We start from the raw sequence: 27531 nt of genomic DNA on the forward strand, positions 1-27531 counted from the left end.
ACTCTAAATTGATCTCTCCATTTCTGAGTGAACCCACTCTAAAATTCTATCTTGCACATGTATTCCTTGTTTTATGCTAAACTTTATTTTCTTAATACCACAGCTATATGTACAAATTTCAATCAGAACTATAAACACAGAGCCATGTATACTGAGTTTAATGGATGATTATTAATGGCCATTTTGAGTACATGGGGTTTTAGTGTTATTTGCTGAACCTAATGCACACACAACATGCAACTCAAATGTAAAGTTATAAAGTCAGGAGAGGGTGCAGAAACAATAATAAGGCAGTTTGAAGTTACAGTTTATGTAATGTTGACTGCTAATTCATGAGGTGTCTCTTAACCATAAACAATGGAGAACCATTAAAAGATTTTGAGAGAAAATGTGCTCAGGTACAGTTATGACGTAAGAGGGAGCCAAAGCTATGTGTAGAACACATTGAAGGGGAATTATTGTCAGGGGCAAACACAGTAGGTCACACAGTGAGTGGTCTGAGGGACAGATAATTCAAGTTTACCATATGTTATGATATGTGAGTAGAAAGAGCAGAATGAGTGACAGTAGAGAAATTGTAGATATAGCATCAGTAGGACCTAAAAAAATGATGACATGTTAGAATGTCAAAATGCACTTTCTGCTTTATTTTTTGAAGATTTTTATTTATTTATTTGGCAGAGAGAGATCACAAGTAGGCAGACAGGCAGGCAGAGAGAGAGAGGAGGAAGCAGGCTCCTGCTGAGCAGAGACCCCCCCAATGCGGGGCTCGATTCCAGCACCCTGGGATCATGACCTGAGTCGAAGGCAGAGGCTTTAACCCACTGAGCCACCCAGGTGCCCCATCAATATATTTTTAAAATAAACAGAGAAATATGGAAAAATTTTTGGCTTCAGAGAAAAAGTGAGATGTTCAGTATAGCATTGGGGAAAAAAAAAAGAAAAAAAAAAGAGTTTGAAATGTGGGTTGAATTCCAGTGACAGGAATTTGGTAAACATTTACCTGGGAGTGAAGGTTGAAACATTGGGAACAAAAGAAAATTCTATGGATACCTTGCAGAAATATGATAAGGAGCAAAACAAAGAAATTTAGAGAAAAATCAACATAATGTCTGAAACACATTATGCATTTAACAAGTCTTTTTTTTTTTTTCTTGAATTTAAGGCGTAGACAATGAAAAGTGAAATTAAAAAAAAAAAAAAAGAATCTAGATGGTGAATGAATAGAGTGCAATCCATAATAGAGTTTAAAAGGAAAGGTTTCAGAGAGGGCATGTGTTGTAGAGAAAGGTCAAATCTTACAGAAAAAGAAGTCAAAATGTAGTAGTAATAGTTACAGTTATCATTCATCAAATTCATATTGTGTTCCAGGCACTGAATGTATGTCCTACTTATGATGATGATGATATTAATGTAATTATCTCAATTTGCAGACTAGAAAATTGAAACTTAGGGGCACCTGGGTGGCTCAGTGGATTAAGCCTCTGCCTTCAGCTCAGGTCATGACCTCAGGGTCCTGAGATCAAGCCCCATATTGGGCTCTAGAGCCCAGCTTCCTGCTCTCTCTCTGCATGCTTACTTGTGATCTCTGTCAAATAAATAAATAAAATCTAAAAAAAAGAAAATTGAAACTTAGAGAGGTTTGGTAATTTTCTGAACTCATATAGTTATAATCCCTGATGACCACCAAAACAGCAATTTTCATCTAAGGTAGAGATAAAAACATCAGTGGTTGCCAGGGGTTGGGGGAAAAGAGATATGGATAGGCAGAGCACAGAGACTTTTAGGGCAATGAAATCACTATGACACTATGCTGGCACATGATACATCATTATACATTTGTCCAAATCCATAGTTTGTTCATTACCAAGAGTAAATTTTAATGTAAATTATGGACCTTGGGTGATATGTCAAAGTAGGAATGCAAGTTCATCAACTGCAATAAGTTATTCTGTTGTGGAATGCTGTTAGTAAAGGAAGTTGTGTGTGTAGGGGTAACAGGGGCTATATGGGAACTCTGTTCTTTCCTCTCACTTTTGTTATGAACCTAAAACTGTTCTAAAAATTAAGTCTACTAAAAAAAAAAAAAAGACTTTCACAGAAATTTAATTGTGCAGTATATACCTTGTCATTCAGTTATAAATATTTAAATGTGTATATTGGGATTTCTTTATTAGTCTTGATTATTTTGAAGTATGATTTTAATTTTCAAATTCATGTTTTTTTTGTTTTTTGTTTTAGTTTTTGTTTTTTTTTAGAAAAAGTGAGAGAGAGAGCAGGAGTAGGGGTAGGGGCAGAGGAAGAGGGAGAACCAGATTCTCCACTGAGCAGGGAGCCTGACATGGGGTTCAAACTCAAGACCCTGGAATCATGACCTGAGCCAAAGGTGGACACTCAGCCAAATGAGCCACATAGGCACCTGCCTTTCTAATCTTTTTGATGCTGAATTCTAATTTGACTTTTGTGTATGGAGAATGCTTTCTGTACATTGTCAACTATTTGGTGTACAGGTAAGGCTATTTATATACTTTTAGAGTTAAGCTTATTGAATGCATTATTCCAATCTTTAAAAAATATAATATAAATGAATATCTTGTACACATCACTCCTCCAATGCATTATTTGTAGGATAAGGCTTTAGAGGTGGAATTGTGAAAGTGTATTCACATTATAAACATAGATACATATTGCCAAATGGCCTTCCTTATAGTTTCATCAATATTTAGTGACATCAGTGTCTGCTTCATCTACTCTCATCAACATAAGGTATTATTGGTTTTGTTAATAATCACCAATTTGATATTGAAAAAAAATGTAATTCCACTAAATATTTGACTTTCTAGCTTAAGTGCCTTAGTATGGAAATGATATAGTCCATTAGTCCATAGAACTAGTCACCTGGTCTGAATCCAACTGCAAGAGAGTTGAGAGATAGAGGAAAGCACAAGGATGACTGATGAGTATTGTCTTTTTTACATATTGTTTAAAAATACACATTTTAATTTTTTAATGTAAATATAGGTGTCTTAAAGTCTTAGAGCAGTTTTAACCTTTAATAAATTTAAAAATATAAATGTTACAAGCATAAAAATTATTTGAAAACTTATCTAAATTTGTTATACTTTTATAAACTGGGTCTTAAATACATGTAATTTTGTTAATTTAGAGTATAACACTTTTAATATTATTTTTTGTTTCAGCTTCACTAGTTAAAGATGGCAAACTACTATAAACTACTAGAAACAAACTTAAACATTAATTATTCAAGATTCTTTTTTTTTAATTTTTAATTTTTTTATAAACATATATTTTTATCCCCAGGGGTACAGGTCTGTGAATCACCAGGTTTACACACTTCACAGCACTCACCAAAGCACATACCCTCCCCAATGTCCATAATCCCACCCCCTTCTCTCAAACCCCCTCCCCCCACCAACCCTCAGTTTGTTTTGTGAGATTAAGAGTCACTTATGGTTTGTCTCCCTCCCAATCCCATCTTGTTTCATTTATTCTTCTCCTACCCACTTAAGCCTCCATGTTGCATCACCACTTCCTCATATCAGGGAGATCATATGATAGTTGTCTTTCTCTGCTTGACTTATTTCGCTAAGCATGATACGCTCTAGTTCCATCCATGTTGTTGCAAATGGTAAGATTTCATTTCTTTTGATGGCTGCATAGTATTCCATTGTGTATATATACCACATCTTCTTGATCCATTCATCACAAAACTAGCAATATGTTAAATATAAATAATTGAAGTTTCAGATGATGTCTTTGGTGTTATAGCATTTATACTTCTGAAGTTATTAAAGGTTAAAAAATGACTAAGAGTTTGGGACATTGCATATAAATGTGCAAAGTTATGAATTTTTCGTTTTAGCAATTCTTTATTTATATTCCATATGTTCTGCTATGTACAAACCTTTATTTTCTAAACTTTCTACAATTTCAGTTTTATTGTCTCTAGAATAAATATATTGAGTGTTTTTATTATTAAAGTTCCAAATGCAGGAATGGTATTACTCTTCAAAATTATTAGTTTTATTATACTATAATCAGGACATTTTGTTTGCATCACTTCTACTTCTTGGAATTTATTGAGTTGTTTGTGACAATAAATAGTTATTTAAAAAAATATATATCATGAGCCTTGTAAAAGAAGCTTCGTCTTTCTTGACTTCTAAGAATAGAATTATATTTTTATTAATTTGTTCTAAGCATTAATTCTTTAGATCTACATTCTTGTTTATTTTTCTTCCATTTGATTTTTTATGGACTATGGTAAATGAGTAAAATTTTATTCTTCTAATATAGTTTTCTTATTATGGTTCCTATATTTTTTGCTATATAGAAGTTGATAGCATATTATTTAATGTAAGATATTTAGACTGCAAAATCCTTATTGAAGATTGCATTTTTATCATTTAACTGTTTGGTTAGTTTTATTGTAGTTGTTAATCTCATAAATATTTTATTTTGGTCCCTAAACTTCTCTTTCTCATTTTCTCACCAAATCCTATTTTCCTATTATCTTAATAATTTTCTTAGTGAGGCTTTATGTGTAAAAATCCCATGTACTTTGTATGACTAAATTATCTGGAATAATATTTTACTTGGAATTTTTACCAAGAATATTAGCCTGAAAGTGTTTTTCCCTCAGCTTCTTATTACTCTATTTTCTTGTGGCATTTCTTAAAATCTTCTTAGATAATCTGATTTTCTTTCTGGTAGTTTCAGTATCTGATGATCTGCAATTTCAAAATGACTTATAGAAATTTGGTTAATTTCATTAATTTTACCCAAAAGTCTGAATGTATTTTTTTAATCACCATATAGTGTATTATTTGTTTCAGGGGTCCAGATCTGTGATTCATCAGTCAGTCTTACACAATTCACAAAGCTCACCATAGCATATACCCTCCCCAATGCCCATCACCCAGCTACTCCATCCATCCTACTCCCCTCCACTCCAGCAGCCCTCAGTTTGTTTACTGAGATTAAGAGTCTCTTATGGTTTGTCTCCCTCTCTGGTTTCATCCTGCTTCATTTTTTCCTCTCTTCCCTTATTTTCCTCTGCCTTATTTCTCAAAGCCCTCATATCAGTAAAATAATATGATAATTGTCTTTCTCTGATGACTTATTTTGCTTAGCATAATAGCCTCTAGTTCTATCCATGCCATTGCAAATGGCAAGATTTCAATTTTTGATGGCTGGAATATATATATATATATATATATATATATATGTATATACACACACACACATACACACCACATAGTCTTTATCCATTTATCTGTCAACAGATATCCATGGTTTGGCTATTGTGGACATTCTTGCTATGAATATTGGGTTACAGTTGCCCCTTCAAATCACATTTGTATCATTGGGGTAAATACCTAGTACTGCAATTGCTGGGCCATAGGGTAGCTTTATTTTAAACTTTTTGAGGAACCTCCATACTGTTTTCCAGAGTGGCTGCACCAGCTTGCATTCCCACCAACAATCCTCACTAATATCTGGCATTTCCTGACTTGTTAATTTTAGCCATTCTGACTGGTGTGAGGTGGTATCTCATTGTGATTTTGATTTGTAATTCCCTGAAGCCAAGTGATATTAAATACTTTATCAGGTGTGTGTTGGCCATCTAGATGTCTTCTTTGAAGAAATGTCTGTTCATGTCCTCTGCCCATTTCTTGATTGGATTATTGGATTATTATTGGATTATTTGTTCATTGGATATTGATTTTGATAAGTTCTTTATATAGATTTTGGATACTAGCCCTTTATCAGATATGTCATTTGCAATTATCTTCTCCCATTCTCTCGATTGTCTTTGTTTTGTTTACAGTTTCCTTTACTGTGCAAAAGCTTTTGATCTTGATGAAGTTCCAGTAGTTCACTTTTGCCCTTGCTTCCCTTGCCTTTGGCAATGTGTCTAGGAAGAAGTTGTTGGGAATGAGGTCAAAGAGGTTACTGCCTGTAATCTCCTCAAGGATTTTGAAGGAATCCTGTCTCACATTGAGGTCTTTCATCCATTTTGAGTCTATTTTTGTGCATGGTGTAAGGAAATGGTCCAGTTTTGTTCTTCTGCATGTTGTTGCTGTCCAATTTTCCCAACACCATTTTTTGAAGTGACTGTCTTTTTTCCATGAACATTCTTTCTTGCTTAGTCAAAGATTAGTTGACCATAGAGTTGAGAGTCTTTTTCTGGGCTATCTATTCTGTCCCACTGATCTATATGTCTGTTTTTGTGCCAATACCATACCATCTTGATTGTTACAGTAGAGCTTCAAGTGTGGAATTGTGATACCACCAGCTTTGCTTTTCTTTTTTAACATTCCTCTGGTTATTCAGGGTCTTTTCTGGTTCCATACGAATTTCAGGATTATTTGTCCCATTTCTGTGAAAAAAGTTGATGGTATTTTGATAGGGATTGAATTAAATCTGTAGATTCCTTTAGGTAACATAGACATTTTCACAATATTTGTTCTTCCAATCCATGAGCATGGAACATTTTTCCATTTCTTTGTGTCTTCCTCAATTTCTTTCATGAGTATTCTATAGATTTCTGAGTACAGATTCTTTGCCTCTTTGGTTAGGTTTATTCCTAGGTATCTTAAGGTTTTTAAAGTTTTTGGGTGCAATTGTAAATGAGACTGACTCTTTAATTTCTCTTTCTTCTGTCTTGCTGTTAGTGTGTAGAAATGCAACTGATTTCTGTGCATTGATTTTATATCCTGACACTTTACTGAATTCCTGTATGAGTTCTAGCAGTTTTGGAATGGAGTCTTTTGGGTTTTCCACATAAAGTATCATACCATCTGCAAAGAGTGAGAGTTTTACTTCTTCTTTGCCAAATTGGGTGTCTTTTATTTCTTTTTGTTGTCTGATTGCTGAGGCTAGGACTTCTAGTACTATGTTGAATAGCAGTGGTGATAGTCGACATCCCTGCTGTATTCCTGATCTTAGGGGAAACCCTCTCCATTTTTCCACATTGAGAATGATACTCATTGTGGGTTTTTCATAGATGGCTTTTATGATATTGAGGTATATACCCTCTATCCCTATACTGTGAAGAATTTAATTGAGAAAGAATGTTGTACTTTGTCAAATGCTTTTTCTGCATCTACTGAGAGTATCATATAAAAGAAATCAACAATTATAAGAATATATTATGAGTAACTATATGCCAACAAATTAGACAATCTGGAAGAAATGGATGCATTCCTAGAGATGTATAAACTACAATACTGAACCAGGAATAAATAAAGAACTAGAGCAGACCCATAACTAGCAAGGGAATTGAAGCAGTAATCAAAAAAATCTCCTAAGAAAGAAGAGCCCAGGGCCAGATGGCTTTTCAGGGAAATTCTAATAAACATTTAAGGAAGAATTAATACCTATTCTTCTGAAAATTTTCCAAAAAATACAAATGGAAGGGAAACTTCCAAAGTCATTTTATGATGCCAGCAATCCCTTGATTCCAAAACCAGACAAAGACCCCATAAAAAAGGAGAACTACAGACCAATATCCTGCTGAATATGGACTCAAAAATTCTCACCAAAATACTAGCCAATAGGATCCAACAGTACATGAAAAGGATTATTTACCCCAACTAAGTGGGATTTATTCCTCGGCTGCAAGGTTGGTTCAACATTCGCAAATCAATCAATGTGATACACTACTTTAATAAAAGAATTAATTTACTTATTTTTGAGGAATCAAGTTCTTCATATGTATATATAGATATATATCTATATATCTATATAGATATATATGGATATATATAGATATAGCTACATATCCATATATATATATATATATATCCATATATATCCATATATATTCTTGTTCAATTTAGGGATATTCTTTTCCATTTTTTCCATTTTTTATCTTTGAGGATCCCAAACATATTTCTTTTCTTTTTTTTTTTTTTAGATCTGTCATTTAAACATCTCATTTTCACTTAATCTTGAGTAAATTCATTTTATGACTGATTTTTGATGGCTTGTTTTACTAGAGATGGTTATCTTCATGGATTTTAGAAATTTCTCTTCAATCTCATCTTGAATAGGAGTTTTCAATATTTACCCTGACTTTATGTGTTTACTCATTACTGTGTCAGGTGTTGCTTCTTCTAGTTCAGCCCACTCCATCACTACCCTCACTCTTGGTTCAAAAATACATCCTGTATTTGTCTTATCACTTTCAGTCCTTAAGCCAGCTAGAGGCTTGACATGATTGCCATGCCTACATTATCCAATCTCTCTAGGTACACTACTTCATTGAAGTAACCATCCTAGGAAGCAACCAGCAGTAATTTTTTCCCCTCTTTTTTTTTAAACTCAATTTTATTTTTTCAGTGTTCCAAGATTGTTTATGCACCATACCCAGTGCTCCATGCAATACATATCCCTCTTAATCCCCTCTTTTTAAGAGCAAATGAGTCCAATTCCAGTGTCTGATTTTCATCAGTGTGCCTGGTTCCAGTCCCCAAATTCATGTGGGATAGCTTTATTTCCCATTAAACCTAAAATCTGAACACCTGTTCATCTCTACTCATCTCCAAATCTAATCCAATCAGGCATCCAGATTCAACCCAGCTCCACCATTTGTTATTCCATTGACTTCAGTTCATCAAAGATATATTTTGTTGGTCAATATGACTATATCTCTCTCATTTTCTCTTGTTATATTTTTTCACCATCTTTATGTGTTTTTCACAGCAGAGAAAGGATTCAAAGTGTGAATTTAAAATTCCATCTTTTTGAATTTTTTCTTATGCCTTTTCAATGACATTAGACTAGTTCATTGTGTGAATGCACTTAAGTATTAAGTAGTTCCCCTAAACATGGACAATGAATTATTTCTACTTTGGGGGCCTTTAAAACAAAATGTTGTACTGAAAATCTTTTTGTAGATACCTTCATATACTACTGCTGTTTTTTACATGAATTTCTAGAAATGAAAAGTTTGGGCCAAATTTATATTTTTACCAGCAGGTGGAGGGCCTCTTTTCCCCATAATCTTGCCATCATTATATAATATCAATATTATTTTCTTTTGTCCAATATGAAGAATGTATCTGTGCGTTTCTTTTCCATGAGAGGTAGACATGAAATTTCCCTGCCTGATTCCTCATTAATAATATAACTGCATCTTGTTGGTTGGAAGTAAGGGACCAAATGAGAGAGTATCGATTTGGTCAAAGATAGGTTTTTTGAAATTAGAAGCTCTTAAATTTTATTTTAATTGATTAATTAATTAGCTACTAAATATTAATGATTGTATTATAGTTTTAATTTAGGTCACATTCTATTCTTTGCAGGAATAAATTAACTTATTAACGTGCCTACACTTTTACTCTGATAGATAGCAATTTACGTATAAAGGAAAAGCCATTGTGACCACCTAATACGAACTGATTACCCTGAAAATTTTAAAATGTTTAAGCTAGCATTTGGAAGTCTTCAGAAAATAAAAATGAACACTGAATTTAGCATCTTGAGTAGTTTAAAGGTTTTTAAGCTTTTAGGATAATAATTTAAGTAAATTTTAAAATATCAAAACATCATAGATATTTATGTTTATATTTAATATTTATATTTAAGGTTCCCTTTAATACCTGAATATTCATAAATATGCATACATAATTATGAGTTATGACTCCTCAAATATTTGATACATTATGGTTTACTATGTTGAAGCCACAGATGAAATTAGAATCAGATTGTTACATTTCACATTTTACATTTATTTATTTATTTATTTTTAATACAATATTTATATTTAAGGTTCCCTTTAATACCTGAAATATTCATATATATGCATATATAATTATGAGTTATGACTCCTCAAATATTTGATACATTATGGTTTACTATATTGAACCCACAGATCAAATTAGAATCGGATTGTTACATTTCACATTTTACATTTATTTATTTATTTATTTGACAGAGAATGAGAGTGAGTATTCTGTGGGAGTTGCAGGCAAATGGTGATAGAGAAGCAGACCTCCCGCTGAGCAAGGAGCCCAATGCCAGGCTTGATCCCAGGACACTGACTGAGATCATGACCTGAGCCACAGCTAGATGTTTATCCAACTGAGCCACCCAGGTGCCCCGATTTTTAATTTTTATTTATTTATTATTTGTGTGTGTGTGTGTAAGAGCACTTAAATTCTGCTCTTTTAGCAAATTTCAGTTGCATAATACAGTATTATCAACTATAGTCATCATGTTATACTCTATTTCCCTTTGATAATGCAACATAAATTTTATTTCACTTCTGATTTTTTACATTATGTTTTGATTAACCTGATGATTACTTGATACATACACGTGATTATTACATGGATAGTCCAAATCCCAATCAATACACATAAAATTATCTTTCAGAATCCAATTCTCCAAAGATACCCAGTGTATGGGGTCAAAGTACACACCCACAAATATGTTATTTTTACATAAGTATTATTTTGAGCTGAAAGCATTTGAAGTTCAAAAGATGTAGAAAGAAGTCTTCCTATAGCTTCCCTTATATGACTATAAGCATAAAACTTTTGAGAAATGAGGACTTCCATAAATCTTTTTCTAGGGAAATTTTATGGCCATGAAGAAAATAAAAAAAATCAGTGCCTAGATGGACCTGTTACACATTTTACTGATTAGCCCTTATCTTCCTTTAGTTCTCAGATATATTAATCTACCTACAACTTTCCATCCCTACAAACTTGAAGTTCTTTTCTGTTCTTTGGTCACCTTCCCACAAATTTACTATTATTGTTAAGATTCTATAAGCCCAAGTTCTAACCAGCCCCTGGAGTTACTCATCACTGAGTTTTCCCACATGCATGTAAGATGCATGTATATATAAACTTGCTTTTTCTTCCTTTTTTTTTTTTTTTAATTAAGCCATCTATTGTCTGTCTAATTTTAAGGGCCCCAGTCAATGAAACTGATGTGGTATAGACAATTTTTTTTCCTCCCTTCATTATTATTTTTCATATTATTATCTATTAAAGTTTAATCAGTATATGTTCCAAAAAGATAATTTCTAAATTTAAAGTCACATTTTTAAATCAATAACCCCAAAACCAAGACACTTAATGTAACGATTGAAAAGAGTCACATAATTGTGAAAACTATTGTTGCAAAAGTAACCATTTTGAAAACATAAAGAATGATCCTCAGGAGTGTTTATTTCTCTATGCCTATGTTAGCTTATATTTATCTCTTTATTTCTTAGTCAAATGCTTAATTGTAACCAGGAAGTGTGTCCAGATAAAGAAACACAATTTCTTTTTTTATCTTTAGATGCCCATGGGCCATGTGGTTTCCAGTGTGTTTGCTTAATCATAGCTGTGATAACTTTTCATTTCTATGTTTTGGTTGAAATACTTAATAAGGAGCAAAATGAATCACCAGATATTAGGCAATTCAAAAAGCAATTTCACTGCATCCCAGAGATGATTCCATAATATATCCTGAAATCTAAAGGGATTGTTTCCATTGGATTATTTGGTGAATGATATAATCCATTTCAAAAATCATACTATTATAGCTATTGTAATATATTTTTTCTCTAAACTTCAACTCATCACATGGTATTGAGAGAAAAATAAATAAGTTGGTTTATTATGTCAGATAGAACCTACTCTATGTAGAAAAACAAAATGGACCAGACATAATAATAGAATAACATCATAAAAAATAGAAACCTCGTGACTTTCAAAACAATTCAAAGGTTTGAATGATAGTCATCACCTTTATCTTAATGAAATCTAGCAACAGCATGATTAAATTTAGGAATCTACTGTACTCGAAAATAAATGTATATAATTCTGGCTTTTCATTCCATTCATCTTCATATTCATCTTCATGAAATTTTAGGGTGAGGGTTTATCTGTGGAAAGAGGAATGTTGTCTGTGTATTAAGCACAATTATCTCTTTCAGAAGTCTGAAATTCCAGACTCTGAATCTGGATTACATGGTTTCAAATCCCAATTCTTTCATGTGTCTCTTTTGACTTTTTTTAACTTGAGCATGTTAAAAACTCTTCTGGGCTTCAGTTTTTTTCACTGTGAGTTAGGATGATGAAATGAGTTCATGGCAAAAACATTCCTTAGAGCTGTGTTGGGCCCATAGATAGTTCTCTGTAAGTATCAGCTCATATTATTATCACACATATAATGTAAACAAACATACTAGAAACACGAGAACCCTTTTTATGGAGGTAAAATATACACTGAAATTGGGTCAAAGGATTATAGCTCTAGGAAGCCCAAGGTAGAAGCTGAACCAACGTACCTGTACTACGACAGGAAAACTTGGTTTTATGATCACACAGTCGTAATGTCCCATTGCAGCCTTTTTCATCGCTACCATCTTCACAATCTTTCTCCCCATCACAGCGCCACAGATCAGGAATGCAATTTCCATCAGGATGGCACTGAAATTCATTCCCGTTACAACCAGCAGGAGAACGAATCTCTTAAATTGAAATGAGGGAGGAAGAGGCAGAGGGGGAAGGATAAGAGAGAAATTATTATTTTACTTGACGATAATTTTTTTCATGTTCTTTTTCTTTTCAGGCATTAGTATGCTGCCAGAGAGAATATATTTTCACTTTAGTTGCTTAATAGCTATAATACCATCTGATATTTGCAAATTCATTTTAGAAATGTTAATGATTAGAAGAAAAGATGTTTCTTCCCTCCCACAGAATTCCTGAAAGTGCCACATACATTAGGAAAAAGGAAGATATGTAGATACTCTGTTGTGATTTGTATTAGAAACTCAGGAATGAGATCTTTAAAGGGCTTTTTGCCATGGCATATAAAAGAGATTTCACATTCATTCTACACTAAATGTTTAGACTTTGGTTGGTCTTTTTACCTTCCTTTAGGCAACTTCTTTCAGACTAGTAAAAGGTAAATAACCAAAAAATCATAAGTGCTTTCTGGTTAACAATATCTTTGAAGAACAATGTCCAAATTTTTGAAAAAGAACAAACAAAAAACTCCAGATAATAAGCAAATTCTTTAGGACATAAGATTTTAATGAGGTACTACACATTCAATTTCAACTTATTGATTAATAATTCATAGAGTTTGAATTAATAGTATTCCTCAAACCTCAAAATATATAGGTTAAATTCTACAGGTTAAATTCTCACATAGGCAAGAATAAGGGAACATAAATATTGGGGATATGGATGCTTTACAGCACAACAACTGAATATGGCTATCATTAACAGTATTTTAAATTTTTATTAATATCTAATATTATGAAATGTCATATTAACCAGTATCTCCAAATTCTGTTGTAAAATAGATTTTACTATTATTTTTCTAAATAGAAGTTTTAATCTAATAAACTTGTTGAGTATTTCATACAACTTTATTCAACAATATTTCTACATTGCATCTATAATAGCAATTAATCTCATTATGACCAATTTGTAATAGTTTCAGGTGCATTACCCACCACTTAAAGCTGGTTTGGTAGGAATCATGTGGTTACGAGTTATGATTAAATTTACTTGAGATCAAGGCTAACAATATCTTTTATATCACCAAGGCAGTTACTTAATCTTTTTAGATCTCTGTGTGTTTACCTAGAAAGCAAAGAATCTACAGGGTTGTTGTGAGGAATGAATTGCATATCTGTAAATAATTATTTAACTACAAAATTTTGTTATTTTCCTGTTATTTTCTATGATATAAATATTCATTTCTTGAATTTTTCTCAATTTAAAAACTTTCAAAAACTGTCAGGTGATACAGTATCATGAAGATGCACAAAGTAGACTTACTTCTACTTCTTAAGTGTTTCTAGAGCAGTAACAACAGCAACAAAAATAAGTAACATGAGTCTTACTGAAGTAGGAATAAAGAAGTTCATTGGATAGAAAATTACCTGTTCCAATTCACAGAAAATCTACAGGACTAATTTTTTTATTGTTTATAATACCTTTATTCGTACTAAAATTTAGAAGCAACCAAGATATTCTTCTGTAGGGAATGGATAAATAAACTCTGGTACATCCAAACAATGGATTATCATATAGTGCTAAAATAAATGCACTATCAATCCATGAAGAGACATGGAAGAACAGTAAATGCAAATTACTAACTGAAAGAAAGAAATCTGCAAAGGCTATGTAAGATAAGACTAAATAAGATACCACTATGTAAGATATGACTCCAACTATGACATTCTGGAAAGGGTAAAACTATGGAGATTATGAGTGCCAGAGTGGTTCAGTCAGTTGAGCATCTGACTCTTGATTTTGATTCAGATCATGAATCTCAGAGTTAGGAGATTGATCCTGGCATTGGTCTGGGTGTAGAGCCTGCTTAAGATTCTCTCTCTTATAGGACTAATGTTTAAAAGTAACAACTGCAAAGAGCACTTCTACTCATCACACCCAACTTACAGTGAAGGCATTGAGTTTAGGATGGCTTCCTTCCAAAAAAAGAGACTTTTTCTAACTTTCTAGTCATGCAAATCATTCTGACTTTGGGTATATAGAGTCTTCATGATTAAACAAAATTCTTGTGGGGATGCCTGGGTGGCTCTGTTGGTTAAACTTCTGCTTTCAGCTCAGGTCACGATCCCAGGGTCATGGAATTGAGTCCTACATTGAGCTCCTTGCTCAGTGGGGAGTCTGCTTCTCCCTCGCCCTCTGCCACTCCCCCCACCTGTGCACAGTTTCTCTCTCTCTGACAAATAAAATCTAAAATGAACAAACAAAAATAATTAAACAAAATACTTGCTTCCACACATACAATCAACAAAGATGGTGCAGTCTGTGCACATTCAAGAGATATATATGGAATGTGATACAGCAAACTCTCACCATATTTAATTTGTTATTTGCAGAGTGTACTACTTAGCAGTACAGTCTAACTACTACAGTGGTAAAGAATGTTGGGACAGGTCTCATAAACAAGATATTGTGAAGTTTCAAACCTGGAGTCTTTTTAAATGTAATTTGAGAATCTTAGGTGATTTCAATATTCAGGAATAACAAAGGAGACAAATCAGATGGAGTTCCAAGACCTTAAGTGATTCCATGGTGAGGAGGTCAGCTGTCATGCAACAGTGAAATGGCTGTTTTCTTTCACTGACAAATTCCCTTGAAAACAAAATACAAACTTTGGCTAAGCTGAATTTTATAACCTGTAGTATGAGCTCAGCCAATCACGTATAAAAGTTGTATTTCAGGTAATTGTCACTCAGTGATTCCAAATATTTAATAATGGAAGGTACAGTCTATTGATTTTTCTATATTCTGTAAAATAAGAGTTGAAGACTGGCAGCTCCTATATTGAATCTGTCCCTCAGTATGTTTAATTTGGCAAACATACTATTGACCTCTTAAAAATCTGAAGATTTCCTATAAAAATATCTAGATTTTCTAGTTCCTTGAAAAGTAAGATTCTTGGGCTAGCATCCTTGCAAGGTAACAACTGCTATAATACATTACATGTATTAACATATGTATATGTACATATAATGTAAATAAAACATCATGTGTATTAAGATCCTATTGAATTAAATATTAAATTAAATTAATATCCTATTTAATTTAATCTTATTAATATCCCATTATAATGAAGAGATGAAGATACACATTTTCATTGTATTTTCCCTAGTAGATTTTTTTTCCTTGGGGGAGGTAGACAGTAGGGCAAAACTACATTTTCTTTTGCTTTTGAATCTACTTCTGAAAAGCTGTAGGGAAAATTTGGTTTTACTTTTGCTTCAATATTAGTACTAATTTTACTCTCTTGTGCAAATTAGTATTCTTTCTTTGTAAGTCCACCTTATGGATATTCATGAATAATCCTGAAATTTATCACGTTTCTCTCTTTGCAATAGTTTCTTAGAATTTAGAGACAAGGGGCGCCTGGGTGGCTCAGTGGGTTAAGCCACTGCCTTCCGCTCAGGTCATGACCTCAGAGTCCTATAATCGAGCCCCGCATCGGGCTCTCTGCTCAGCAGGGAGCCTGCTTCCTCCTCTCTCTCTGACTGCCTCTCTGCCTGCTTGTAATCTCTGTCTGTCAAATAAATAAATAAAATCTTAAAAAAAAAAGAATTTAGAGACAAAATTATGAATCATTTTTCATATCATTTTTCATATATGTATTTATTTGGATCAGTCTTATCCTCAGATTTATTTACACTGCTAACTCTTTTTCTGCCCTTTTAAAAAAGTTCTTCCTCTTCATCTTTATAGTATTTTATCTTTCCAGGTTATTGTTTAGGTTATTTCTGGAATAACCTAACAAATAACCTATTTGTTGACCAAATAAAAAAACAGGACTGTTATATGTAAGGAAATTTTGAGAAGAAATAACATATTTTACATTTAAAAGTACCCTTATTGAGGAAACACTTTATTAGCTCAAATAAAATAAAATGGTATATACCAAATCCGATAGTATATTTCTATTCCTCTTCCCATCCTTTCTTTCTTCAGATATTATGTTGCCTCAAAAATATCAATAATAATGAAAGGAATTCTATGTTTAACTACTTATTGTCAAAGTAATGCTTCGGCTCTTTTAAACATATTTTGAATTTGGTTTCAAAGATCTAGTTCTTTAAAGTCGTGTTAGATCATTAACCCAATGACCTAATGGGAAATTCTCAAAATAATTTATGTAAACTCAGAAATCTAGATAGATTAACCTGATTCAAAAAAGAAACTTGCAAAAGGTAAACTGCTGCTTTGGGAGAAGGGGTTGCCTGTGATCCAGCAGTATGGGGACTTTACATGTAGAATCTAAGACTTTTAGCTCAATGTTACTTACTGCTGGAAATAAATTGTAGCTCCACAAATCAAAGTGGCATTGATAAAAGGGAGAGTATGCTGCTATTGTCTGAGGTGTATTTTTTTTTTAATAATTCCATTTGCATTTTCTTTGCTTCGCCTGGTATTGTTTGGTTTGTCTATTCGTACTTCTTAAGTGAATCTACTCATTTGTTTTCTTATTCTAAACAAACATTTATCTTATAAATTTAAATACAAATGTGATGTTTCCCTGAAGCTTTTCTTTTCTTCTTCCTAAACTACTCATGTCTAAACCTCTATGGATTGGTATACTATTAACTGACACCACAATCAACCAGATCATAACAAGTTTAAAATGAGGGTAAAGTCTGAAGAAGGAAATACAACACCATTATAAATATTAAAATCTAAATGATGAAATAATTCTTTTTAATAAAGCTTACATACATGTCACTAATGTATCCCTTCTGGATCTAGTCATATTATTTCCCCAAACCTGGACTCTCTTTCTGTTTATACTTCATCTATTAATGTCCATAATTTTCTTTAAGATTCAATTAAAATAAAACAACTATATAGAATTGGGTCTCTTATCTGGTTTTTGCATATTCAGGAATTCATGGATAATCTTTAGAGATTTATAAGATCTCAGATTTTACATGATATTTTACATTACTATATATCTTTTCCCTCTGTGGAAGGAATTCAGAGCTTTTTTTTTTAACTCACAGAGAATTCCAAGACCAATTTCACACTTTTCTGTTTTTATTTTTAATTCCAATTCTATACACCTTGCGTGTAAATAGTAGTTTATATGGCATTTGATTTTGCTTGGGCTTCAAATTCATCATATTAGCATGAATTAAAACCCAGTGAAAAAAGGATCAGTCATCTGTTTCTTTTGATTTTCATTAAAAATAAACAAAACTGCTCATTGAGAGAACCCATTTCACAAAAACAAAACCCACAAATAAATATGCTTATATTTATACAGATGATAAGCAGCAGAGATGATATTTAGCCCACATAATCAAACTTTAGAGATTGCTTTCTTTACCATTGTACCATTTCTTCCTTTTTGCAAGTCTTTTCTCATGTAGAGTGTAAGAATGAAAATAAAGAAATAATCAGCTCATATTATAACAATCACGATGTAACGATATTTGTTTTTTGTGTTTCAAGTATTTTTGTTCAGTCTATTTCTTTTCAAAAAAGTGTAATCTTCATTTTATTCTGTTTCAAAGTCATGGTGGAATTTGGTCTTTTATGAAAATGAGAGAGTACCATAGATTTTTACAAGAGAGGAAAAGAAAAGAGTTCTGTTCATGATTAAGAGGCAGGCAGGGGCAGGGGAAGAAGTAGAATGGGAAAAAAAGATAATCTGTACTGTTAGCAGCATTCATAAAATTCTGTGTAGTGTGAGATGGAGAAAGGGAGAAAGAGAAAACTAGACTGGTGGGCAAATCCTGGACCTTGAATGGCCCTGCATGCTTTGCTAAATGGTTTAGATTTAAGCCTGAAAGCTACTGGGAATCATAGAAAGACCTTTCACTAAATTCTGATAATGCTCAGATATACAATATTTATAGATCACTTGGGGAGCATTGAGACAATAAATAGAAAAAAAAAATCCAAGATGCTTTAAATTTACAAGGATATATATATACGTTTGTGTGTGTGTGTGTAAATATACATACATATATATATATATATATATATATATTTCATTAGCTCAAACACTCAAAGTTTATACTAAAGTCAAGTAGACTATCTCACACACACACACACACACACACACACACTCACACATGTATGCATACACATTTTTATATTCTTTCCCTTTCCATGTCTCATCCAATTCCCTCACATAAATTAAAAATACCCCAACCTATTTTTCAGTATCTGTTAGGCTTGGGTGTATGTTGATGTTTAGAAATGCTGTCCTCTGCCAGAAAACAGGAAAAAAAAAGATTGTGGAGTTTTATTTCTTCCTAACCTCTTGCCAAATGAAATTTGCTTCTGTTAACAGTTGTTGATTTTCCCCTGGATGGAGAGCTTCATTTCTCTGAGGAGCTTGTGATGACCTTTCCAACCAGAGTTCTGGCCCCTGTGGTTCCCCAGAGTCCCGGTTGCTTAAGCTTCCGGGCTTGGCATACAATCTATCTTCGTAATATGGCTTGTCCCAATGGAGTGTTAAAATGATGACTGTGTTTATATGTATATGCTCATGCTGCTTTACTGTTATGTTTTCATGTTGCTGATGCTGGTTATATTTTTAACTAATGCAATTTTATTGTATTTTTGCCCTGAAGCTATTTAAACCTAGCATTCAATTTGGGTAACCTAATAAATAAATAAATGCAGAGCCCTGAAGGAAATGTGGCAACCAATGGTAGAATTTATCCCAATATTTAAATGAATTCACCGTGACTAAATACTTGCAGTTAGAAGACTAGCAATTGTACAGAGATATAAAGGAATTTTTCCTCCAAAAGCTAAAAAAAATGAAAATCGGGATTGAAAAATATATATACCATGCTTTTGTTTGTTTGTTTTTTTAGTCAGAATACATTTTTTGGCTTATAAGAAACGTTAAAGCCCCCCTGAGAAAATAACTAATAATGGTGTTGTAAATATAATGAATTATTTAAATTGTGTGACCAATCTAGGTAAAAAAGAACTACTTTTTTATTGTTTTAATGGAGATTATACATTAATTTGTCATTCATTGTAAAATGCTTTGAAAAGTAAAAAGCACTGTGCATACAGCTTCCTGTATTACCTATAATCACCATGTGTCAGTCCCTATTCAGTTCCTAACTTGAATCATTACGCATTAGTAATTCCTGTACCTAAGGCAGCTGTTTGCTCCAGATACGTAGATATTCTTCACTTGCCTAAAAGTACTGCGAATCAGTTGGGCGGTGTATCAATAGTTTCATTTCATTTGCCAGCAGGCTGTGGACCTAACCTTGGCCTTTCTGCCTCAAGAGAACCTTAACATTCCCTTTAGGAGGGTAGGCTCTCCTTGGTTTCTACAGATCCTTAGGGGATGGGTGTTTGCCTCCCAGACTGTAGAGAGCCAGTGCCAGGACTGATGGGATGCACTGTTCTGCTCTTCTTCATGATACATGGGACAGACTCCCTGGGGCTGTTGCTCATGTGATGGCAATATAATCTCTGCTGTGAACTAATAAGTCAAGCCCAGGGCCTCCCCTCTTTAACTTGTCTTCATTCCTTTAGACCTTGACCTTGATGATGGTTATAGATGCTATATCATTTGGTTATTAATTTGACTGCCCCTCACTCTCTCCCACCCCAATACACTTTCAGGGTATGGTAGTTGTATTTTACTTTCAATCCTACCAATTCTTTTTACCCTTACATGTAGGATTATCCTGATAAGAAGTTGGATGGAACTATCAAAACCATTTATTAGTACATGGGATTTAATGGGAACTTTAATAATAAATAAGAGGCCATATTTCACATCTTTAATGTTTATTGTCTGGGTCAGTTAGAAAAGTGGAAGTAAAAGAAAAAAAAAAAAAGAAAAGTTGAAGAGAAGGAAATGAGAAAGAAAGTGTGGCTACCTAAGTACAGAGTCAATTATTACAATACTAAAATGATTTTAGTGTTGGAAATGCATAGACACAGAGACACAAAAAATATAGTGAAGCAAAATTTCAATGTATGACACTAAATATGTACCAGTAAAGTAAAATATGTAAGTGAAATTCTATGTAAAACAAGTAAAACGTTGTTTATAGTTCATTAAAATTAAGTTTTGGTGTGCCCAAGTGGCTCACTCAGTAAAGCATTTGACTCTTGATTTTGGCTCACGTCATGCATGATCTCAGGGTTGGGAGATCAAGCTCTTCATTCAGCTCCGCACTGGACATGAAGCCTGCTTAGGATTCTCTCTCTCCCTTTCCCTTTGTCCCTTCCTACCTTTCCCTCTCTCTAAAATAATAATAACAATAATTAAATTTTGATATTTGGACTCTACCATGAGCATTCCATTTAAAATTTAATATCTCATGGAAATGATGAACTTCTATAATATCTAAATGTTAGTGTATAGAATGTATTAATGTGCTGAATTCCCTGTGTAATCAAGATATCTATTTTTCCATTTATTGTTCGAATTAGCCAGTCATCTTAAGAGACGTGTTAGATACCAACTATTAACTACAACAGGTTGCAATACAGATATTTTACATTTGGAATTTACTTCTTGGCTTAGCAATACACTTAGCTCACAATAGGCATCAAATATTTACTGGAAATGATTCTAAAATATTATATCATTTAATTTGATATTTTAAAATAATGTGGAACATTGTTACATAGAAATAATATGTATGAGTGTATACACACACACACACACACACACACACACATCTGAGGAAACGCCAGAAAATATTTAGAAATTATTGATGGCTTATATTTTCTTTCTTTGGACTTTTTTTATCACCATTATTTTTTGCCTTTGTCTTAAAAGGTTGATTCTATGGAATGGGCATAAAGGATTATTTAAGATTATAGTTCTTTTAGAGTGTGTCTCCACTTGTGTTTTAGATAATGGGCCAGCAAGTTATGACCTGCAGACCTATTCTGGTCCACTACCTGTTATCATAAATAAAATTTTATTGGAACACAGTCATAAGCATTTGTAGACATATACTCTATGGCTTCTTTCATTCTAGAACAGGAGTTGGGTAGTTGCAATAGGCAAGATCTAAAATATTTACTCTCTGACCTTTTACGGAAAATATTTGTCAACTCCTGTTCTAAAATGGGGAAAATTTTGGTTATGATTCATAGAAAACCCCATTTAAGTGCATACATATCAAAAATAACAACATGCTGTGCTTAAAGATTCTGATACAGGTGAATATTCTGTGCCAGGAAGGTCATGTCAATTTAAGTGGATGCTCTAATGCTCCAAAGTTATTTGTGGGAAGGCTTTAGATGCAAATAATGACAACTACTTTTCCTTGGGAGGCCCATGTGTACACAAGTACCAACCTAAAACCAAAACAAATTTCTTACCAAAAAGTGAATAAATCTGGTCATTACACTCAGGAATATAATAACTAATTGCAAATTCAGTTGATGTTCACATAAATAAAGAAACAAAGGCTGACAGTTCAAATAGGCTCTGAAAGAATCTAACTACCCACTATTTCTATGGAAAAAAGACAAAGTTCTATCCTATTGCTTATATCTTCACTCTCACAAAAGCTTGGCACGACTCAATTACTGAAAGGTGAACTAATTATTTTGTAGATCATCCATGCCACTTATCTCTTTTCTGTATGTGTGTGTGTGTTTAATTTGCCTATTTTCTGCTGAATGCTTGAAAGTCCTACCATTTCACTGATCATTACCCACAACAGGAGAAGAAGGAAGCAGAATTTAAGACTATGGAAATGAATTCACTCTTGCCCTTATTTTTTGGCTCTATTAAAAGAAAAGGAAACAAGCTGAGTTTCTTCATTAAAATTAAGTCTTTCTGTTACCTATTGACTTTTGTTATTAATTATATCTTTTAAAAAACAAAAGATGTTCCTCCGCTTAGTGTCAAGATGCATAATTATCGTCTTACTACACAGCTAAATTTATCTAAGAATAAGAGTAGATCTATTATTAATTTTCTGTATAGTTAAGATGAAGATAATTAACTTCTTCCTATTTTTATGAACTTTTTTTAATATTTACTTTTAAAAATTATACTCAGATTCCCTTCAATTGTCCTGATAATCACAGATAATGCTAGAAACATTATGGATTCTCAGAACAGGCTTTGTTATTAATTGATTCAAAAGCCTTGAGTCTTCTTTGTTCTTGATATAAAAGTCATCTGCAGTATTGAGGTCAAAATGACCTTTCAGGAGCTATTTTGTCCCAGAAAACAAAAAGAGTTTTCCTATGGATAAAATCCATTAATAATTAACATTGTTTTGATATCTCAGTGTTAACATTTCCTGAGGAAAATAAATCAATCTGTGAGAGAATAAGGTTAAGCCAGACAATTTGTATCTCATTGAAAGTAAATATCTCTCTAAAAATAGATGAAGTTTAAATATGCTTTTAATTGTATTTTATCAGAAAATAATCCATATTTTCATTAAAGAAAACTAATTAAAAATCATTAGAAGAGATCATGTGATTTTGCTGAGTATATAATTTCTTAATTTCCTCAAATTCAAAGACAGTACTTTATTCATTCTCAATGAAATTCAGTGACTGAGACATAACAGCAGTTATTTTGATTGTGTATTTTAGTAAAAAATAATTGAAAGCACCTCAGAATATATTCATAAAAGAAAAACAAAACAGATGATTGAGTCTGATTGTGTATAGTACTTATTGGTATCTTGTTTTCTATGTTGTTAAGATTAAACTGTGCTGCTAAAAACATGATGGGTTCAGTTGAGATGGGATATGATATAGATCAGAAGTCAAGAGATAATGGTTTTATTTAAAAAAAAATAAGATTTATTTTTTATTTTATTTTGTTTTATTATATTTATTATGCTATGTTAGTCACCATACAGTATGCCATTAGTTTTTGATGTAGTATTCCAAGATTCATTATTTGCATAAAACTCCCAGTGCTCCATGCAATACATGCCCTCCTTAAGTTTTAATTTCCCTTCTCTCTATGCTTAAATGTGTAACTAAGTCTTTAGCCACAGATCAAGTTTTATAACTGCACTGCTCTGGGTGGATTCAATGTCTCTAAGTAGGATATTATCCCTTTTTTGTTGGCTGTACAGTCTGACTTTCCTGGATTTTCCACAAAGAATTTAGCATAATCATTTAAATCCAAAACCTCTCCCGAACATGTCTTTATGGCTAAAAGTTTTCAGTCTTAAATCTCTAACACAGAACATGATCAGATCCTTCTAGGAAGCAGTAAGTTTTTGTTATTTTTACATACTCGTAAGAATAATTTAATCTAAATGAGCCCTTTTCCTCATACACATGACTAAATAACTGAACCAAATGATCTTTCATTCTCTCCCACCTTGCTAAATTTTCTAAGTCTATGAGGTAAAACTTTATGGCAGACTAACAGATTCTTTGGGTGACTGAAGAAGAAATTGTCTTTGTGGGAATGTCCGTAGCTATTGTAATGATAAAGCTTCAGAGTCTACTTTATCAAGTAGAGTTGTGGGAGTGAAAGAATAGAAACAAACAAAAAAAGAGGCCAGATGTATTGTGGTTATTTAATACAATGTTCAGGTTCCTTCTAGTGCCCTTTGGGAAATTTCATTACAATGACCTATAAGAAGTAGAAAGTTCTTTTTTTTTTTTTTTTTCTATTAAAGAAAAATGAGAATGTAATTGAGAAAAATATAGTAATTACTGGGAGATCATATAAATGTTATGCTTAAAGAGTTAGGAAAAAGGGAAAGGATGAATTATATTCCATCCTTACAGAAGCAGGGAGCTGGATGGAAGAATAAAGAACAGAATCTTTGCTTGAAACTCCAGCTGTGTAATCCTAGGCAAGTATTTTAACTTGTCTGAGTAATCCTTATTGTGAGGATTAAATGGAATAACAAATGTAAAACACCTGGCAATTAGTGGGTTGCCAACATATGCTAACTCCTCTTCCCCCACTGAATTTTTAGTAATGGAATCTTCTCACTGGCACTTACTGTTTAAATAATAGATACAAAAAAAAATTAAGCTCTTTGTATCTTTCTGGAACTTACTATCTATTAAACAGAAAGGATGTAAACAAAAACAAAAATAAAAGACAAGGGAGATGTCCTATCTCTTTTATTCTATTGAATTATGGACTAAAAGTGCAAATATTTATCGGATAAATGAAAGTGATTATATTTTATTAAAGAGATGTACATGAATAGATCAGTATGCCTAGTCTTAAACATCAACATGAAAATAAACCACGAGATCTGGAGATAAGGCAAAGAAACAGAAAAAAAAAAAAGTTACCAGATATATAATACAAAACAAATAAGGGTTGGATTCTGAGGGTATAATCACATTTTGTGGTCAAGAAATTAACTCTTTCATTCAATATTATTTAGTGAGCATCCCTGTGTATTAGATATTATACTTGACTATGAAACTACAAAAGCAAAATTCTTCTAGGTTCCTTCTTGTATCTCTGAAGAGGGAAGTAGTACGTCAAATTAGTGAACGAATGAATGAATGAATGAGGATAAAGCCCCAAAGAAAATTGAGTTTCTAAAGCAGAAGCAAAATTAAACAGTTAAAGCAGAAAAATATGACCATGTGTAGGAATACATATTAATAATATTTTACATTTAAACTGCCTAGTGGATTTTGGAACTTGTTAAAGTTTATTCATGATAAATCAAAATTGAAGGTCAATACATATTTTTAAATTTGCATTTAATTTGTATTTGTGATGTAAATAAAAGATCACATATGTTCTATAATCAGCCAGCTCATTTACTTAGTGCAGCTGGCAGTAAATTTTCCCTTTTTAGACAGCCAAACAGAGGCATTCAAGAACAATGACCAGGAATGCCTGGGTGACTCAGTGGGTTGAAGACTCTGCCTTCGGCTCAGGTCATGGTCTCAGGGTCCTGAGATCAAGCCCTGAGTCGGGCTCTCTGCTTAGCAGGGAGCCTGCTTCCTCCTCTCTCCCTCTCTCTCTACCTGCCTCTCTACCTACTTGTGATCTCTGTCTGTCAAATAAATAAATGAATAAATCCAAAAATAAAGAACAATGACCATAAATCAGGGTCAGAGGACCCCTCAAAGAAAAGAAAAATCCAAACATATGAGGTATATTTAAGTTGCATTTAGAAGAAATTGCAAAATTTAGTCAAAATGAATTCTAGACAAACTGTTCCATTATCCATCAAGTCTGTGCTGAAATTATTGGGTATAAATTTTTACAACAATTTCTGAATGGAAATTGACCTAAGGAATAGCTATCTAAAAATACTAAAAAAAAGAAAAAAAAAAGAAAAGAAAAGAAAAGAAAATGTATGTTTGTTTTAGAAATGTCTTATTCCTTGGGAGGAATATGGTTGAGACTGTTCCCCAAATGAGTAAAAGAACTACCCCCTCACATTCCTAATTGAATAGAATGTAAAATTCCAGTTGGAGTCTAGTTTCTCAGCCAGGTTCATGGACCACCTGACTTATATCTGTGGGTCTCTGCTTTAAGAGGTTTTTCAAATCTCAAACTAATCTGCAATCCAGAATCAATGGCTTTGAAGTAAAAAGAACTTTATCATTAGTACAACTTGTTTTTTTAACCTGTGAGGAAACTTAAGCAGCAAAACTGTATCTAAGTCATCAGACTCTCATTTCCACATATGTTCCATTGTATGCTGTTGTGATATTTGCTATCACATATGTCTAAACATTTTGTGGGTAGCATGATGAGATTCAGTTGCAAATCTTTGGTTTGGGTTGGTGTCATTTATATCATTTAGGAATTTGTTGTGCCTGAGAGATGTTTAGAATAAAGTCTTAGTTTAAGTTTAAAAAAAAAAAAAAAACAACAACCAAGAAATTAATTCAAGAGTACTTTTGCCCTTTCGAAAACAAACTGAGTTGAGAGAAACTACACCATATGCTCTTTTAACCCAGGCAATGTACAGCAAAGTGCTAAGCAATTATATGGTGGATTTGATCAGTTTTGACAGTCTGTCTTGAAACTCAAGCCAGAATCCCCTGCTCTTTCTACCACAGCAGGTTTCAAGACTAAATTATATGACTAATTACATCAAATTTCTACTTTACTTTGGCAATGGCCTTACAAAACCTGCATGTGCAAAATGACTTTCCTAATCAGCTTTAACAATTCTGTTATGATTATTTTACAACTTCTATATCAGAATACATAAAATAATGATGGATAAAAATATTTGAATGCCCTCTGAAACACTCTGAATTATCTTATACCAAAGTCATCCTAGAACATTCCCATTCTTTCTTCAATTCCTGAAACTTATATTCATCAAATAGAGTGTTTGATTAGAGAATTTATAACCTGATAAATATAAATCAGTTCATGAAGTTCTCCTCATTCTTTGCTTGAAACGTGTCCAAGAACATGTGGATTATCTGGATAATTTCTTTAGTATGTATAATACCATAATCACATAAGAAATGCATGGTATTCACATTGACAGTATATCCTTTACAGTAATGTACTTGTGAAATTGAGGTGCTCTAAAGGTGAAGGTCATTCACATTAAATAGACAATGATTTTATAATAATCCAAACCTAAGAAATTACCTAGTGAAGCTGCAAGGAGATGGACAATCACTTGGGATACTCATGAAACTAAAGCAATCTCTTCAAAACTTAATGTGCAATGATCATTTTAACTTAGAGACACAAACACATAGAAATGACAGATGGGATATCACTTCTGAGATGAAAGTAAATTAACTTTGGGGCAATTTATCTTTCACAGAATATTAGGGGCAGTGCCTGCAGACCACAGATGTACACCTCATGAGGAACCTACCAAGACATCTGTGGGGGGGGGGGGGATGTAGTTTATATTCAAAGTGTAACTTAGTAATGACATGTCAACCACACTCCAGATGAATGTTTCCAACATATAAGATAAAAAAAGAAAAATATATTTTGAACACCTTTTATTTTTACATATGAGGTGAGTGATAAGTGAAAAGCTCTAGTTCTTATATATTAGTAGACCAACTAATAACTAACTAAGTTGTTAAA

General features: G+C 32.8%; 1 protein-coding gene across 1 annotated transcript in view; it reads right to left on the reverse strand.

Moving 5' to 3' along the window:
* LRP1B (LDL receptor related protein 1B) overlaps positions 1-27531 on the reverse strand; it is a 1916825-nt gene that overhangs the window by 693045 nt on the left and 1196249 nt on the right. The window contains exon 21 of the mRNA XM_082690181.1: positions 12317-12499. Within this exon, the coding sequence (XP_082546307.1) occupies positions 12317-12499 (183 nt within the window). The remainder of the gene's footprint in view (positions 1-12316; positions 12500-27531) is intronic.

This window comes from Mustela nivalis (genome assembly GCF_964662115.1).
Source record: "Mustela nivalis genome assembly, chromosome: 11".
NCBI classification, from domain to species: Eukaryota; Metazoa; Chordata; class Mammalia; order Carnivora; family Mustelidae; genus Mustela; species Mustela nivalis.